Source organism: Eubalaena glacialis, chromosome 3, assembly GCF_028564815.1.
Source record: "Eubalaena glacialis isolate mEubGla1 chromosome 3, mEubGla1.1.hap2.+ XY, whole genome shotgun sequence".
Lineage (NCBI taxonomy): Eukaryota > Metazoa > Chordata > Mammalia > Artiodactyla > Balaenidae > Eubalaena > Eubalaena glacialis.
Window position 1 is genome coordinate 193094665 of NC_083718.1, and position 17530 is coordinate 193112194.

Consider the following 17530-nt stretch of genomic DNA (forward strand, 5'->3'; position numbering starts at 1 on the left):
CCAGCCGGCACAAAGCTGAGTCTGGACTCCAAGCCTGCCCTTTCCAGGCCTTGTTCAGGGTGGGTCCCCTGGGCAGAGGCTGCAACAGCCCCCCAGCTGGGGTTTCAGGAATCAGGCTTCCTGGCACTGCAGGAGGTGCTGGGGGCGGGGACAGGCGGGTTTCCACTCTGAGCTTGGACTGACCTGCCAGTCAGCCAGGCAGGGAACCCCCCTGCCATCCGACCTGCCCTATGTCACCCACCACCCCAAATCCCAGCTCACACCAGCCCAGGGTGGCAACAGTGGAGCCGGCTCTCAGCATACTCAGGGACTGCCCATGACTTCCTCCATCAAGGGCAGAGGCCTCAACTTCCCCTTGAGGCCCACCCCATTGCCCACACTCTGCTGTGCAGCCCCCAACTTCCCAGCATTCCCTTCTCTGCAGGGGGAGAAGGCAGCCCAACCCAGGAGACCTGCAGCACCTCCCTGTGCGAGGAGCATCCTTCCTGCCCCACGGAGCCAGGTGATGAGCTTTGGCCCAGGAACCTGGAGCAGAAACTTCTAGAGCCATTGCCTGTGCCTGCTGGGTCCCCCGGCCTTTGCTTCCTCCAGGAGAGGGTCTCCAGCCCCAGAATGAGGAGGCAAGTGGAGCAGAGCCACTGCCACTGTTGGAAGCTCCTGACACGGGGGGCATGTTTGTTACAGCAGCACAACCTGGTGGAAGCTGGCTGATGTTGATGCCTTCATCTGGGGCCAGCCCAAGGTTCATCTCCAGCAAGCCTCCTCCTCCTTCCTGCTTTCCTCCTACTTTACTCTTAGGTATTTATTGAGCAGCTACTCTATGCTGACTACTGTGCAGGGCATCAGAGATACAGCCATGAGCAAAAGTGCCATGATCTCTGTCCTCATGGAGCTCACTGTGGGGAAAGACAGACAAATGTAAAATGACAGCCACTCGGGGTTCCAGCAAAGACACAGTGATCAGATCTGGTGGAAAGACCCCTCTGGTAGTTGAGGAGAGTGGAGGGTGGAGGGGCCAAGACAGATACCCTGACTCCCAACCCAGACCAAGGAAGCTGATATCGTGCCTGTGCTTGAATACTTCCAGGACGGGGCGCTCACTACCTATCAAGACCAATTATTACATCGGCCCTGGTTATTATGTTCTTTAGTCATTCTTTTTTTTTTTTTTAATTTATTTTATTTATTTATTTTTGGCTGTGTTGGGTCTTCGTTACTGAGCGCAGGCTTCTCTAGTTGCGGCGAGCGGGGGCTGTTCTTCATTGCACTGCACGTGCTTCTCATTGCAGTGGCTTCTCTTGCTGTGGAACACAGGCTCTAGGCGTGTGGGCTTCAGTAGTTGTGGCACATGGGCTCAGTAGTTGTGGCTCACAGGCTCTAGAGTGCAGGCTCAGTAGTTGTGGCGCACGGGCTTAGTTGCTCCGCGGCATGTAGGATCTTCCCGGACCAGGGCTTGAACCCGTGTCCCCTGCATTGGCAGGCGGATTCTTAACCACTGTGCCACCACGGAAGTCCAGTCATTCTTGATATGACACGGAATCCAAATCATTTGTCGTCCTGGCATGTTCCCCCAAGATGCTTCAAAATGTGTGAAAATCCCCCTTAAAATGCGGGGGGAACACTCACCTCTCTTCTGGATACTATTCCTCTGTTAATACAGCCCCTTCCTGCCACAGCTCTTGTATGTTCATCCCACAGCACAGAGCCCAGGGCCCTGTATACAGCAGGTGCTCAGCAAGGGCCTGGTGACTCACTGATGTGACCTGAGATCCCAGGACTCAGCCCTGGAGGTGCTGGGTGTCAGCCCCTTTCCCACCTGTCTTCCGGTCCCTTTTCCAGGAAAGGCCCGTGGCCGAATGTGCCACCCAGTGAGATTCCATTTGAGCCCCGCGCTGGGCTGTGCATGTGGGTGAGCTTCCAGCTGGCCACAGTCCCTTTGCTGACCCCAGGTGTTGGCACGGAGGGCAGGGTGCAGGGACATGCCAGCTGGCAGGGCACAGTCTAGCCTGGGGTGCACGCCCGCCCTCTCCTGGTGCCGCCTTCACAGGGCTGATGGCCCTGTGAGCTTGCTGCTCTCTGCAGGGCAAGGGGGCGCCACAGGCTTGGGGGCCGGGCTGGGCATTTTCTTGGGTGTCGTGGTTTGAAGGGCAGGCCTGCCGGGCACACCTGTGGCCTTGCCAGTCCCTGCCCGACATCAGTGCCCCCACCCCCGAAAGTCTGCCCTTCAGCCGGGGCCTGGCTGCCTGTGAGAGGGATGGCACCCAACAGTCTGCCAGGTGGCAGGGCCCAGGCTGGCCACAGGAAGTGCGCACCGGGGCCATCAGTCCCATCTGTGTGTATGTTGGGTGGGTGAGGGCTAATGGCTGACCCCTGTGGGCGGAGTCCTGGGCCCTGCGGCCACCTGGGTGGACAGACTGCTTCCAGGCAGCTCCTGGGAAAGGTGGGCACCTGCTGCCCTCCAGAGGCCATAGTGGGTACTACACCCACGAGGCCCAGAAGGCAGGAGGGAGCGACTGGGGGAGTCCTGGGGGGTCTTGGCTGGTGGGGAGACCCAGGCCCCGTGGGTTCCCAACCCCCACTCGACGCCTTCCTAGAAAACCTTCTTTCAGAACCTGGCTTGGTGACTGCAGGGTTAATCCCCACCCACCCCTCCAGCACCCTGAGTCTGGCTCTGCCCCCAAACCGGGAGGCTTTGGGGGCCATCTCTCCATCTCCAGCTGGCTCAGTGCGTGGTTGGGGACAGGTGACCCGGAGCACGTGGCTTGACCTTTCTGGGGCTCTGTATGCTCAGCTGTGAAGTGGAGATTTGATGATGACATGTGAAATAACCCGCAGTCCACACTCAGGGCTGGCGGCTGCAAGGAAGCAGCTCGACAGACCGAAGTGATCTGCGTGGGGAGAGGGAGCCGGGGCTGCCCGCACGGGCCTCCTCCTCTCACTCACCTGCCAGCAGGGGCGAGTCTGTGGAACTCTCCCACCCTGTGGCTGGGACCGAGGGCGTGGGGGCCGGGTCAGCCCAGAGCAGATGGCCCTTTGGGACGGCGCCCAGGCCCCTCCTTCCCTGCCTTGGGCTTCTAGGCCGGCTGTGGCCCTCGCTGAGAGCCGAATGGTGCTGTGAGGTACCCTTATTTGGAAATAGGGTCTTTGCAGATGTAATTTAGACAAGATCATACCAGATTAGGCCAGGCCCTAAATCCAATGGCCCTAAATCCAATAAAAAGAGGGAGATCTGGACGTACAGACAGAAGGGAGAGGGTCAGGTGTCGATGGAGACAGGTCGGAGTGACGCGTCTGCAGGCCCGGGACGCAGGGGATGCCGGCAGCCGCCAGAAGTCGGAAGAGGCAGGTAGAATCCGGTCCTAGAGCCTTCAGAGAGAGCACGGCCCTGCCCACACTTTGATCTCAGATGTCCGACCTCTAGAACTGGGAGAGGATGCATTTCTGTCATTTTAAGCCCCTGGTTCGTGGTCATTTGTTGCGGTGGCCCAGGAAGATGACCGACCCTCTCCTGCCTTGTCTTTCTTCAGGGCTCCTCTGCCTCTGATGAGCCTCCTGCTTTGCTGACTTGTTTCTGTCCTTTTTTCTGCCTGCTGGAAAGCACACTCCACGGGGTGGGGCATGGAGTGCGTCTGCTTGCCCTCTCCCGTGTGCAGGGGTGTGTCTGTGCCTGGCCTCGCTGAGCACCGTCCAGCAGGCTGGGAGGAGGAGGCCGGGCGGCACAGCCCAGGCTTCACCTGCGTAGCCGGCCGGAGCTCACCCCGCACGTCCAGGCCACCCCACTAGCCGGGGGAGATTTTCAGCCTTGAGAACTGAAAGGTAGAGGCCTCGCGAGGGTGGCTGCCACGTGGCCCTCCCTCCCCCTCCCCCATGGGAGCCTTGGCGGGGACATCACAGTTCCATCATGGGCTGGGGGCCTTAGCTCCTAGCGCCAGGGTCCCGGGGGCGGAGCCTGCACACGATGTCAGCACTGGGACGGAGCCTGCACTGACTCCATGTAAGATGTGGGTCAGCGGTGTGCCTGGCCTGCCCAGCACTCATGAAATGCGGGCCCTTCCCCCTCTGGGGTCCCTGACAGGGGAGAAGATGTGGACCCCTGACCCCATGGCTATTGGGATTTCCTACAAAGAAGCTGACTGTGGCTCTAGGGCTACCTATGGTCCAGGAGGTCTCTCTCTGAGTCTTCCAAGCTTTTGCTCAGCTGCTGGGGCCGCAGCCCAGAGAGGCAGTATCCTGAGGCCAGCAGCCCCCTAGGAGGCCTTTGGGTCTGACTGTTCCAGTGCCCAGGGCTGAGGACGAGCCAGGCTGCCAGGGACGAGTGGGCAGTGCCCGCTGCCTGCCCTTCCCTCCTGGGGCCGCAGGGAATGTAGGGGGTGGAGGGAAGGGGCACAACAGCTCTCCTTTCTTCTCCGGCCCTGGCATCTGGCTGACCCATCACTCACTGCAGGGTCCCACGGGTGCCCGGTCCAGCCGGCGGGCAGCTGGGAAAGGTCTCGCTGACCTCGGATGGTGCAGCGGCTGTGAGTGGGCCTGAGGACAGAGGCTCCTCTGTGCCGGGGGCCTGGAGGCCCAGGCCGGGTGGGGTCCACAGATGGGCACGGGGGCGGCTTGGGGGCCAGGGTGCTGAGCGGAGCTGGCTGTCTCTCTGGCCCATGGGGGTGGCTTTGCTGAGCAGGACGCTCAGTTCAGGGAGCACACGGTCACTCCTCTTGTGCCCCAGGTAGCAAATGGTTGTTACCTCCTATTAAGCACGTGCTGTTGCTGGACCCCCGCCTCACCTTCTTGAATTCTTACAGAAACTCCCTAAGGTGTCAATGTCATCATCCCCATTTAATCCAGAGGTCAAGTGTTTGTGCTTTGTCACCTGGCTCGTGAGTGGCCCGGCCAAGATGAGAGCCCAGGTCTGTCTGACTCCAAAGCCCAGGGCCCCTCTCATAATTAGGGACTTTTTCAGGTTTCCAACCAGGTAAAGAATTTTTTTAAATGCATGTTATCTGCTCCAATTGAGAATTCAAAACATTATAGACATTTTGGCGTGGATACATCTCCCACCATAATCAATAGAAATCTGGACAAAACGACTAGAAGCAACCATTTTAAGCATTGGACAACAGGTGGCTGAGAAGAGTGGGGGGAAAAGAGCCAATGAGGTGAGCCCCACGCCTGACCAGCTTTCTTCTAAAAGGCAGAACCAAGCAGAGCACAGTGGCTTCGCTGAGCTGAGGGGACAGAGATGGGGTTCGGGGAGGCCGAGGGGACTGGGACTTGTGGGCAGAGCCCTGGAGGGGAGGCAGTGATGCCAAGAAGGATCTCCAGCCGAGTCTGGTCAAATGCTATGCTGTGTGTGTGTAGAGCGGGATTCGGGAAGCCAGGTAAAGAACAGCTCCTAGCATCCACATGGGCTGAGAGACACTTGAAAGCCAACTACCAGGATGACAAGGCCTCGTGGACCCCATGGCATTGGATGGAGATCAAAGAAGGCTACTTCTTGGGTGTAGGGTAAGCTAACCTTGGGGGGGAAGGCTCTTCTACACCTGACATGTCAGAGCTTTGAAACAAGACTCGCAAAGACCAGGCTGGCCTCCAAGTTGTTAACTGCCCGTTAGCACAAAACTCGATTCTTAAAAGAAGGCCAACAAGATCTAGGGTCTCAACAATTTTGCATTTATAGCCTCCAGTACCCAATTAAACGTTACTAGACATGTGAGGAAGCAGGACCACGTGACCAAGCAGAAAAAGCAGCCAACAGAAAGAGACCCAGAAATGACATAGATGATGGAATTAGCAGATAAGCATTTAAAACAGATATTATGATATTTAAAATGGGTAACAAACAAGGACCTACTGTATAGCACAGGGAACTCTGATCAATATTATGTAACAGCCTAAATGGGAAAAGAATTTGAAAAAGAATAGATACATATATGTATAACTGAATCACTTTGCTGTACACCTGAAACTATCACAACAGTGTTAATCAACTATCCTCCATATAAAATAAAAAGTTAAAAAAAACCCAGATTTTATAACTATTCCGAGGATATAAAAGGAGCCTTGACCATAATCAAAAGAGAAAGTGTAATACTGAATCAAATGACAAATCTAAAGACAAAAATATACAAGATATGAAAATTAAAAAATGTACTGGATGGAATTAACAGCAGATTAGACACTACAGAAGGAAAGATCAGGGAACTTGAAGACAGGACAACATATGCTATCCAAACTAAAGCACGGAGAGAAAAAAGCCTGGGAAAAATAAGCAGAGACTTGCTGATCTGTGAACTGATATCAGGAAGTCTAACTGTATGTGAATCAGAGGCCCAAAATGGTGAGGGGGAGAACATTTGTTAATTTAAAAAATGGCTGAAATTTTTCCCAATGGGATAAACCCTCAAGTCCACAGATCCAAGAGCCTCAATGACCTCAAAACAGCACGAATACAAAGAAAACCACACCAGGACACACAACAATCAAAGGGCTAAAAACCAATAATAGAAAATCTTGAGAATAACTGCTGATCCATATCAGAAACACTGCAAGCTGAGAACACCGGGACATCTTTAAAGTGACGAAGGAAAACAAAACTGTCAGCCAGGATGTCCATTTCTAGCAAAATGTCTTTCAAGAATGAAAGTGAAATCAAGACATTTTAGGACAAAAGCTGGGAGAATTCATCACTAACAGACCTGCACTACCATAAATGTCAAAGGAAGTTTTTTGGGCCATAAGAAAATGATAAGAGATGTAAATTCAGGTCTGCACAAGGCATAGAAGCCCACTGGAAATTGTAAATATGTGGATAAATATGACAGATTTTTTTTCTGTGTGTTTTTTTTTTCAGATTTTTTTTGATATGGACCATTTTTAAAACATCTTCATTGAATTTGTTACAATATTGCATCTGTTTTGTTTTGTTTTTTTGGCCCTGGGGCATGTGGGATCTTAGCTCCCTGACCAGGGATCAAACCCACACCCCCTGCATTGGAAGGTGAAGTCTTAACCACTGGGCTGTGAGGGAAGTCCCTCTGTGTTTTAAACAGATTCTTTTCAAGATAATAGACTATTTAAAACAAAAATAATGACAGTGCACTATGGAGTTTTTAACATATGTAGAAGTAAAATATAATAAAAACCCAAAAGACAGGAAGAGAGCATAGAAATATACAGTTGTAAAGTTCATATATTTTACATGAAGTGATATACTGTCACTTGAAGATAGATACTGCTAAATTGAAGATAAAGCCCAATCCAATAGTTAGTAATAAAAATCTCAGCCATATAGAAATAGAAGGAACTTGCTCATCCCGGTAAAGGGCATCTACAGCTGACATCATACCTGATGGTGAAAAACTGAGACTTTCTCCTCCATCTCTGGAACGAGGCAAAGGTGTTCACTTTCACCACTGCTATTCAATGTTGCTCCTGGCCAGAGCAATGCGGTAAGAAAAAGCAATAAAAGCATACATTTTGGAAAGGAAGAAGTCTAACTGTTTCTCTCTCTGTCTCTCTGTCTCTGTCTCTGTCTCTCTGTCTCTGTCTCTGTCTCTCTGTCTCTCCTCCATCCCCCCCTCTGCCTCCCTTGCTTCCCAGAGGAAACCACTACTTTGAATTTGGTGTTTATCCAACTCATGCATGTTTTTGCTCTTTTCCGACACATGTGTGTCACCATAAATAGTCTACAGTGTGGTTCCTTGAACTTCTAAACTCTGTAAATTGTAGCAGGCAGAAGGCCGGTACTCATGGGCTCCATGCTGGATGGGTCCTGGCAGGGCTTGGGCAGCTGAGTGTTGGAGGGTGGGACCACCCCAGATGCCTGCAGCAAGGCCAGGCTGGGGGCCCCGAGCTCGCCCTGGGCTAGGCCATAGGCCCCCCTGCTCCTTCCACCTGCTGATTCCAGCCTGGACGCCATGGGGGAAAGGCTCCTCCAAGGGCAGGCTGGATGGCCTGGGGGCGGGCACAGTGGCGGTGGGGACCAGCCTCGCCAGCCTGGGCAGAAAGTGCTTGAAGGTGGTCCAGGGCCTCCAAGACTTTGAGCTTCGTGATGGACCCTTTCCTCAAGGCGGGGGTGGGCGGGACACACTGTTTTCGAAAAATCATTGAATTGAGCTATAATGTACATAAAACAAGATTGCCCCTTCAACATGTACAATTAGATGAGTTTTCAACAAATGCATAGTTGCATAAACACGATTGCGATAGGCAACGCTACATCACCCCAGCGGCTTCCTCACGCCCTTGGCAGTCAAGCCGCTCTCCCCAGCCCCAGCCCCGGGCACTCACTGGCGGCCTCCTCGTTCTCGTGCTCAGGGATCCCGGCGCCTGCAGCTTCCTCCACGGGGCCTGGTGGTGAGCGCTGGCTGCGAGTTTTGTTGGGTGCATCAGCAGTGGCTCCTTTACTGAGGAGTGGAATTCCTTCCTCGGGTGCCCCACAGATGGTTTTCGGAGACAGACTATACAGACGACGGCCAGCCAGACATGAAAGAGGACTTAGACCTCTGCCCCACGATGGATGAGAAACAGCTCAGGCAGCTAAACCAGAAGCCCCAAACCAGCCGGCCAGATCGGCCAGGACCTGGTCAGGTCAGGCAGCTCAGTTTGGTCCCTGCTTCCAACTCAGGACCAGCCAGAGAAAGCCAGGTGTGACCCCAACCGATCCCGTGGGGCGCCCCCATTATAGTCAGTGCCTGCAGATCCCTCAGGCCCTCAGCCCCCATCAGGACACACCCAGAACCCCCCCCTTTCCGCCATGAAGCTCCCCCACTCCTCTGCCCACCTTTGAGTCTCTGCCAATGCAGGCCTGGCCACGTCAAGCTCTGAGTAAATGGCCTTGGCCTCTTTGCATGGTGGGGGGGGTCTTCCTTTATTTCCACGGTTTACATACTCACTCACCAGTGGATAACCTTCGGGTTCTGTCCAGCTCAGGCTATGATGAATACAGCTGCTGAGAACAGGGACACACAGAGGTTTGTGTGGCGGCATGTTTTCAGCTCACTGCCTTTTAGAGGCCGGCTCCTGCTCTGGATCGACTCTAAGGCCTGGTGGGCTCAGGAGTCCGGGGGCCACAGCTGGATCCCAGGAGAGAAGAGCTGACCCCCTCCCTTGGGGTTTTGGGTGGGCCCCAGGCCCTCTGCGGAGCCTCAGCAGGCGCCCGGGCTTCCCCACCTTGTAGCCGTGGAATTCCGCCCTCTCTGCCCTGGAACTCTGGAGCAAAGCCCGCTTCCCTTTCCTGGACTGGGTGTGAGTTTTGGGGAGGGTGCTGCCAGGTGGTGCTGGGCACAGCACTCTTCCCCTCACGGGGGCCGCAGACCGGGCTGTGGCTGGAAGCCACCTCCCACCCCAGAATCCCCCTCTGAGCATCTTCTTCTCCTGGGCCCCTCTCTCTGGTCCCTTTGTCCCCCAAAAGCCAGCCTGCGTCTGGCCATTTTACCCTGAATTAGGACACTTCTCAGTTTTGGGGAGACTTTTGCTGTCCCGAGACATAAAGTTAAGGATTCTCAGAATAGCTTCTCTGCAAATAACTGACAGTCTCACTTGGCCCAGAATGAATCTGAAGGGGAATTCAAAAGCATCTCTTTTCCCAGAAAACAGATTTCTCATTGACACATTTTTCTCCTGTTGATTTTTTCCCCCTTGTTTCCAAAATGGAGCTTTTTCCTCGATCCTTTGTGCCAGGAGCTGGGCTTCAGGGAGACAGAGTCTGCTTGTCAGCCTGTTCTGTGTATCTCTGCTCTCTTTTCCTCTAGGGTCTCCCTGACAATAGGGCTCTTATCAGACAGGCTCGTGTCCCGGGATGCTCCTCTTCCTTCAGGGGAATACGGAGAAAGGCTGCTGGGCTGAACAAAGATGAGAGGGCTGGTCCCCTACGGCAGCCCAGCTGGGAGCTCAGGGAGGGTGTGACGGGGTGTGCTGGAGACCAGCACTCAAGCTTTTGGAGGTGTGGCCATGCATCTGTTCTGTGATTTACATCATTTGTCCTCCGAGAACGGAAGTGTATTTCCCAAAGTTTCTCTGTGCCCGGAGCTCTGGGGCGAACCCCACACCTGAACATGGGCTTCAGATTGCAGGATGTCAGTCACACCAGGGAGGAAATCACCTTGAAATGTTTAACTGATTCCCCCAACCAATCCCTCCCTGGGAACATGCACTTATTTGACTGCGTGAAGAAAGTAAAAAGGCTCAGTGCCCAGATTTAGGTCCAGGAATCCTGTTCCAAGATCAACTGCAGTTCCTTTCCTTTGGTGACTCCTGGCACTGCTGTTTAGGGACACGAGGCCTTTCTCCCTCCCGTTACCTCCTCAGAGTATGTTCAGACCCCTCCGGAGGCACTGGAGGTCCCAGAATCCATGTTGAGTGAGGGTCCTTACAGCAAACCGTCCATCCATCCATCCGTCATTTGTCCATCCATCATCCATCATCCATCCACCATCCATCCATCCATCCACCCACCCATCCATCCATCCATCATCCATCCACAAATTCATCCATCCACCCATTCATCCATCTATCCACCATCCATCCATCCATTCATCCATCATCCATCACAAATCCATCCATCCATCCATCCATCCACACATCCATTCATCCATCCACACATCCATCCATCCATCATCCATTCATTCCTTCATTTCTTTGTGCAAGCTGCCTTCTACTGAGTGTTTCAAGCCAGGCTTTGGGGATGGAGAAATAAATCAGGTCACTTTCCATCTTCACAGTCCCCAAATCCAGTGCATGTAAGAGTTTCTGACTCTGTGAACAGAGAGAGGCTAAGAGGCTCCTGCATGTTCTGGGAGCCTGAGATGTCATCTGTGGGGGAGACTCTGGACCCCAGGCACTTGAAAGTCATGGGGAGAAAGGAGATGCTGCCCGATTTCTGTTTGATATGAAATCTTGTTTTCTTCCTGCCTTAAGCGTCTGGGGGAGGACCATGGGCCGTCGTGGTGTGGGTGGTTTGTTTTGTCAGAGAGGCACCTCATCTGGCCACTTTGGGTGAGGAGGGTGCCGCCCACCTCACCTCTGTGCTCTGGGGAGGATCGGCCACTGGTGTGAGAGTCCTTGGAATTTGAGAGCCATCTCCTGTGGCTTGAGTGGGTGAGGGTGGTGTGTAAAGGGGGGGCAAGGAGCTTTGGGGATGGAGAGGAGGCCGGGACTGTGGGCCAGGGAAGAAGTTACCTGTGGGATTGCTCAGGTGAGTCAGCAGTGGAGGTCTTGCTTATGAGCAGGTGTCAGGCAACATAAATGTCACCTACGGAAGCCCCACCTGGAGATGCTGGAAGGCCAGCCACCGGCGTCGACTCTCCAGGGAAGCTGCCTTTGTCGTGACGACCCTCCACCACCCAAAACTCCCAGCCGAGGGTTTTCCAGACATTCCACCTCCGGCCTGGCACCCTCCAGGTGTGTCCACCTCCAGGCAGGGCTGCCCCTGAACATGTCTGTGTTGGAGGAGCGGGGGGTGCGGGGAGTCTGTCAGCAGGAGGTGGCAGGGAGGAGTCCGGGAGAAGTACAGAGACCCGGGCCGGGGTGGGGGCTATTTGTATGTGGCAGGCAAGGCTGGCCCAGAGGCTTCAGGCCTAGAGGACACCTGAGTGACACTAATTAACCTCTGTGTCACCAGAAAGTAGAGTGGAGACACTTGTGGGTGAGAGGGTTTGGGGACCCCCCCGGGTGGTCCCACAAGGCCTAATTCGGCACGGAGCATTCGCCCTTTGTAGTTTAACGATTCAAGGCCTCTCGGTCAGAGCAGAATCAGGTTGGGGGGCCCCTGTGAAGAAGGTCCCCAAGAAGGAATACTCAGAAAGAGGGGTGCCCTGGGGGGCTGGGTCGGCTCCCCCTGCAGCCTGGGCATTTGCTCAGCCTCTGTCCATCAGGCGACCACCCGTGGGGCAGGCTCAGGCCTTGTTTGGGGGCAGTGTGAGGGGGGCAGGCCCAGCTGCTGTGGAGGGCTGGCTGGAGGGGAGGTCCACTCTCAGGAGGGGCAGATTTGGGGCTGGCCTTCCACGATGGGTTCCTCCACCACCAACAGGCCCTGGACAAGAGTTCATGGGGGCAGCCTCTGGGGGCAGGCACACGTGAGGGTGGGCACACCTGGGGCAGGCCCATGTGAGGGTGGGCACACCAGGAGGGTGCCATGCCTGGAGGTGGGCCCACCTGGAGGAGGACACACCTGGAGGACATACCTGGAGGTCACCCTGCCTTGAGGTAGGCACACCTGGAGACCACCACTCTCACTGCAAGGCCATCCAGGGTAGTTGGTGCCCTCTCTGAGCTTGTTCTTTTCTGGAAAATGGGAACAGCAAGGGGACCTGCCCCGGCGGTGGTGTCGGGAAGATGGCACAGGGGGGTCTCCATCAGGACTGGTGGAGAACCCCGCCACGCCCCAACTCTCAAGTCCGTCATCCCCCGCCCTCCCCAGAGGCCTCCATTCTCCCTGAATGAAGCATGAGGGCACGGAGGCTTAGAAAAGCACACAAATTTATTGCATATCAATCTCATGTATAAATTCATTGTAGCATTGGAAAGATTACATTTGGTATACAGTCCTAGACTACAGCATCAACCTCAAAATCAGCTTCTCCTAGGCTTCATCTTAAAGACATTTCTCTACACAAGTACATTTGTCTTTATCACAAGCATCAAAGTGAAATCTGCAGAATCGCTCTCTGAATGATTCCTACACTTGGTGTCTTTTTTATTTCCTTCTCCCACAGCGATTTCCGTATGAATTAAGAACTGCATCTTCCACGTGGGCAGTTCGGGACTTCTAGTCTTGAGGATGTAGACCCTAATCACATATTCAATAAGTGCATCTACGGGATTTTCCTTTTTGTAAAAATTTCACGAACAGACACGATAATGACTGCTACACACGAGCCATGCACAGTTTACTTAGAACAGAAGCAATTTACAATCGGGGGACGTGGGACACACACCAGCCTCCTTCTCAATGTTTTTTAAAAAACATTATATGAAAACCAGACATTTACATTTGATTTCTTTTTCAACATTATATAGCTCTAAAAGAAAGAAAAAAAAAAAGAAACCGAATCTGTAATGTAACAATGGTGAAGGATGCATGGACGCACAGGTTTGGAGTGTCACCAGCATACACATACAGATGCTTTCAGTGCCGTATTCTGACACGGGGCTCAGCTTCCCTCGTCTGGAACAGAACAGAGGATGCAAAATGCATGGAAAGGAACCTTTAGGGTTACTTTGTTCACAAGTGAATTGCACATTTGGAAACTCAAGCTGCCTTTTCATTTCATCTTCTTTTATGTTTTTCCAAAAGTGGTAATATGAATCAGTGACAGAAAAGAAATAAAACAAAAACACTGGAATGGCAGGAGAAAAGGATCGCTCCTTGGAATAACGCGAGGACGTCTTAATCACAGTATCACTCATTGCTACAGAGACACAGTTTCATGGCTTTTGAGACCCGGCTGACCTCCACCGACCAGGAGCAGCTGTATCTTCGCGTCCCCAGCCGGGAGGGGAGCGAGGTGTCCGGCTCCCTGTCCGTCCCCCTACCCCGGGCAGCAGTGTGGGGTGCTCTCCCGGGGGGGTGCTGCCCCTCGCCCCTCCCCCAGGACAGCACAGTGAATACAGCTCAGTAGATTTCAGTCACTTGGGCGGGGGGGCCGGGGCACAGGGGCTCCATAATCCAGTGCTTCGAGGCTTCGGGGCTAACACGAGGGATGTGTATTCAGGCAAGTGCTTTGTGAACTGAGGAAGCAGCCAGGACAGAGAAAGCCAAGGGCCCTCAGGGTTTCCAGGGCCAATCAGGGTAGGAACACACTGGCTGCACTCTTGGCTTTGTGCAGGAAGGCCACGTGGGCCGGGCCGGCTCTCAGGCTCACCCCATCCACTCATCCGCACCCCAGGGTCCCAGGCCGGATCAGGAACGCACGCCCCTGGGTTCAGATAGGGGGGCTTCTGGGTCCCACTCATGAAGGGCTGGCTGGCCAAAGCGTTGGCAGCCCTGGGATCCTTCCTACCAGATGGTCCTGGGAATGAGAGGGTGTCGGTCCGCGGGGGACTGGGGTTTGAGGGGCGGAGGAGGGAAGGGTGAGGAGGCTTCCTTTCGAATTTCCATTTGGGGGTAAGTGTCCACAGTCCAAAGAGGGAAGCAGTAGAGGCTGGACCGAAGGGCCCTGGCCCCGGGCACACCTGACCCAGTGGGACACCTAGTTCACAGCCCTGACCCTGGCCACCCGCCCACGGACACAGTGGTCAGCCAGCCAGCTGCCTGCTGCGGCTGCGCTCCGAAGCTGGGATCTCGGAATTCTCCAGCCCGGGCTCCCTGGCTCCCAGACCCCAACCCCAGAGGGTCCCCCGGCACGTGGAGGCGTCTGGGCCTGAGCAAGCGGCTGGTGCTGGAGCCCGGGGGGCAGAGAAGGACCGGAGAGGGGGCAGCTCGCTGTGGTCGGGAGCAATGCTAAGCTTTGAAACCAGGCTTCACGGACACACCAGGCATAGGAAGTAAGTGCTCTCTTTGTCCAGGGGTACAAGGACAGACACTCCCCACCCCCCAGGCCGGCCAAGTGCTCAGGCCAGAGGAGAAACCGGGCTTCTCTAATCGTTTTCAGAGGGACAAGAAAATAGGACTTAAAATGTGCAACCGGGGTTCTTGGGGAAGGGGAAGAAAAGAAGGAAAGGGAAGAGATAATGTTTAAGAAGATCGCCCACAAAAGTCTGACCGTGACGGTCACAGAGAGGCCAGAGGTCAACGGCAGGGCCGGGCTGCAGGGAACAGACCCTCGGGTCTCCCCCAGCCCAAACGTCCTGTTTTGCACTGAGAGAGTCATATCGCAAAAAAAAGCACACACCTTATTCTTTAGCAGAAGAAATCATATAATTTGGGTTTACAGAAATGGGGAGTTGGTATCTGAGGTTGACTTTTCAAAGGGGTCCCATCTCGACGGAGGGGAAGTTGGAAATTCCTACACACCAGGCGGGTCTGGCGAGGCGAGTCGAGGATGCCTCCGAGCAGGTGTGAGCCGTTGAGTCTGCAAATCCTCATGGGTGTGGCCACGGCCCCGCTCCTCCACCAGCAGCTTCTCCGGCTGCCCCGGGGCGACCTTCCAGCCGGCGCCCACGTGCGAGGTGCTCTGAGCCTGTTACCTCGACTGGATCTGGGAAAGGCCAAAGCCCTTTCACGGGGACCCGCAGGTCTGTGCGCCCCCGGGGACTCCCCACCGCAGGTCTGCAGCGCGAGGCTGGACCCCCAGTGCCCAGGTGGACGATTGTCTTGGCCTGGAGTGGCCGGACGGTTGGCCACTCCACAACCGTTTGTATTTTCACACTTTTTTTAGGGCAACTTGGGAGATTTTTTTTTTTTTTTTCTCTTCTTCTCAGGATGCTATTCTTCTTTTTATCTTCCAAACAAGAAAAGAAATAAATAGAGCACTTGTCTTAAATGCAACTGAAACTCAAATTTAACAGAAACACATGATTGTCTGGAAAACGGGCAGCAGGATTTGTTGGGCGGGGGACGCGGGGTATTTGGCACATTCAAAACCGCCCCACTCCCTGGTTATTGATCACACATCACACGACCTTATTACACGGTTTTGGTCCTTCACTAGATACTTATATTAACATTATTTCTTCACAATAAGAATGTCTAATGCCAAAAATACTGTTAAGGAAGAAATAAAATAAGAAAAGAAATGAATTAGAAAAAATTACAAGTTATATACAGATTAAGGTCAATTCCATCAGGGAATACAAACGATTACTCGAAATTGGCCCCTATGGGAATAATTTAAAGCCCATCCGAGTGGAGAAGTAGCCTGGTCCCCGGGGAGGCGCCGTCCCCACTGGGCTCTGCTGCCTTTGCTCTTTGCGGTAGGTCGCGTCTGGATGCCCTTCGTTCTGGAGCCGGGTCCCGCCCGCCAGGAGCCCACACAAAGAGCGAAGTGGCAGTCGTGTCCTGGGGTGTCAGGTGTACGTGGAGCTTGGCGGCCTGGAGCAAGGGAGCCTTGGAGTGTGGCCCCCGGTGGCCCCCGAGGAGGCCTGCTTCCTTCCCCTTGTCCGTCTGACCGGGGGTGGGTGAGGGTGAGGGCTGGAGATCCGAACGTGACCGGCAGGCCCTGCCTTCTGAAGGACGGTGGCGGGCGGGCTGGCGTGGGGTGGCCGAGGCACAGCCCTTGTGGGGAGAACATCAGGGGCCCAGCCACCGCTCCGACCGCCCCCATACAATTGGGAGTCCCTGGGTGGGGGCCACGGGCACGAATCACATGGCACACAATGACAGGCACATTTCCGAGTCCCAGCCTTGGGCCAGCCCAGGACACCGTATCTGATTCCCGGGTACAGTCTGCAACTGGTCACGGGAGGCGGCCCCCCAAACTCAGTTCTGCCCGGGGGAGGGGACCCCAGAATCACCTTGGCTTTACAAATACGGTCAGAGATAGAAAATTTCTCCGCATCTACAGTATAAAGAACACCCCCAAACGCAGTGCTGGTTCCCAGGCAGGTTTGGGTTTGCAGATAAGCTGAGATTTCAAAGCAATGCAAAATTACTTTTAAAAAACAATTGGCAAGTCACTTTTTGATTTTTTTTTTTTTTTTAAAAATACTGTCTATTTTTAAAACCACATGCTTAAATAGACTCTGTCGTCAATAAGATTACCAAAAGGGTCATCCTTGTAATTTTCATTATAAAAATCATCTGGGCGATTCCCTCTTTAGAGCACACCCAGCTGTCCGTTCCCTCTCGAGACACCACGCGGGCGCCTGGGAGCGGCCCGCCGGCCTCAGTTTGGGGTTCAAATCCCGCCCTCGCCCACGGGCTTGACTCTGCGAAGCAGCCCCCCTGCGCTGCGCCTGGACACTGTGAGCTGAACCGTCTCGAACGCCGTCCTCAAGACCAATTCTTAGAGCCGGTGAAACCCCACGACGGCTCCAAGGACTCTGGGTTCTGAGTTTTCGTTGGAAAAGTTAAAGTTGAACCGTGGCGGGGGGCACAGACGCTGAGGAGAGGTCAGACGCAGGTGACAACGGGTCTCCTCGGCCCCGGGCCGCTCCGGCTCCCCGAGGCCCTGGCCTCCAACTTCCGCAGCTGGGATTTCTGTTGGGATGTCGGGGGCCTGTGATGGCCTCGCTTGGACTCTGACCCCAGCCCATCCTGGGGTGGTCAGAGGTGGTTGATGGGGTTGAAGGCTCCGGACTCCGGCGTGGCTCCCGCCATGTTCAGCCAAGCATCCAGAGGACTCTGGGAGGAGGTGTGGAGAGGAGCGTCCTCGGAAAGGGACAGCATCATTGCATACGCCTGGTGGGAGAGAGGGCGGGGCACACCCGGGACGGGCAGGTGAGCGGTGTGGCCAGGGGTCCTGCAGACCCCAGGCCGGCCCCGTCCCCTCCCGGCCTCCCACCCGCTCTGGCTGGCCTCAGCTCCAGTGGTAGATGAGGGCAGAGGCGCGGGGGGCCGGCCCACAGAGGAGGACGGCGTGGTGGGAGGAGCTCTGTCAGGCGCTTGTGCAGAGTGCCACCAAGACCCTCAGCCTCTTTGGGGCACATCCCCCCTTGCAGT

General features: G+C 54.7%; 1 protein-coding gene across 7 annotated transcripts in view; it reads right to left on the reverse strand.

The window, feature by feature from the left end:
* Nucleotides 1-14591: 14591 nt before the first annotated feature.
* Nucleotides 14592-17530, reverse strand: part of PRDM16 (PR/SET domain 16) — a 326161-nt gene continuing 323222 nt past the window's right edge. For 2 of the 7 annotated variants that reach the window (XM_061185098.1, XM_061185097.1), the window contains exon 17: nt 14593-17269. In XM_061185098.1, the coding sequence (XP_061041081.1) occupies nt 16875-17269 (395 nt within the window). In that variant the 3' untranslated portion in view covers nt 14593-16874. Of the gene's footprint in view, nt 17270-17530 lie in introns of all 7 variants that reach the window. The other 5 variants (XM_061185101.1, XM_061185100.1, XM_061185103.1 and 2 more) reach the window with 4 other exon arrangements.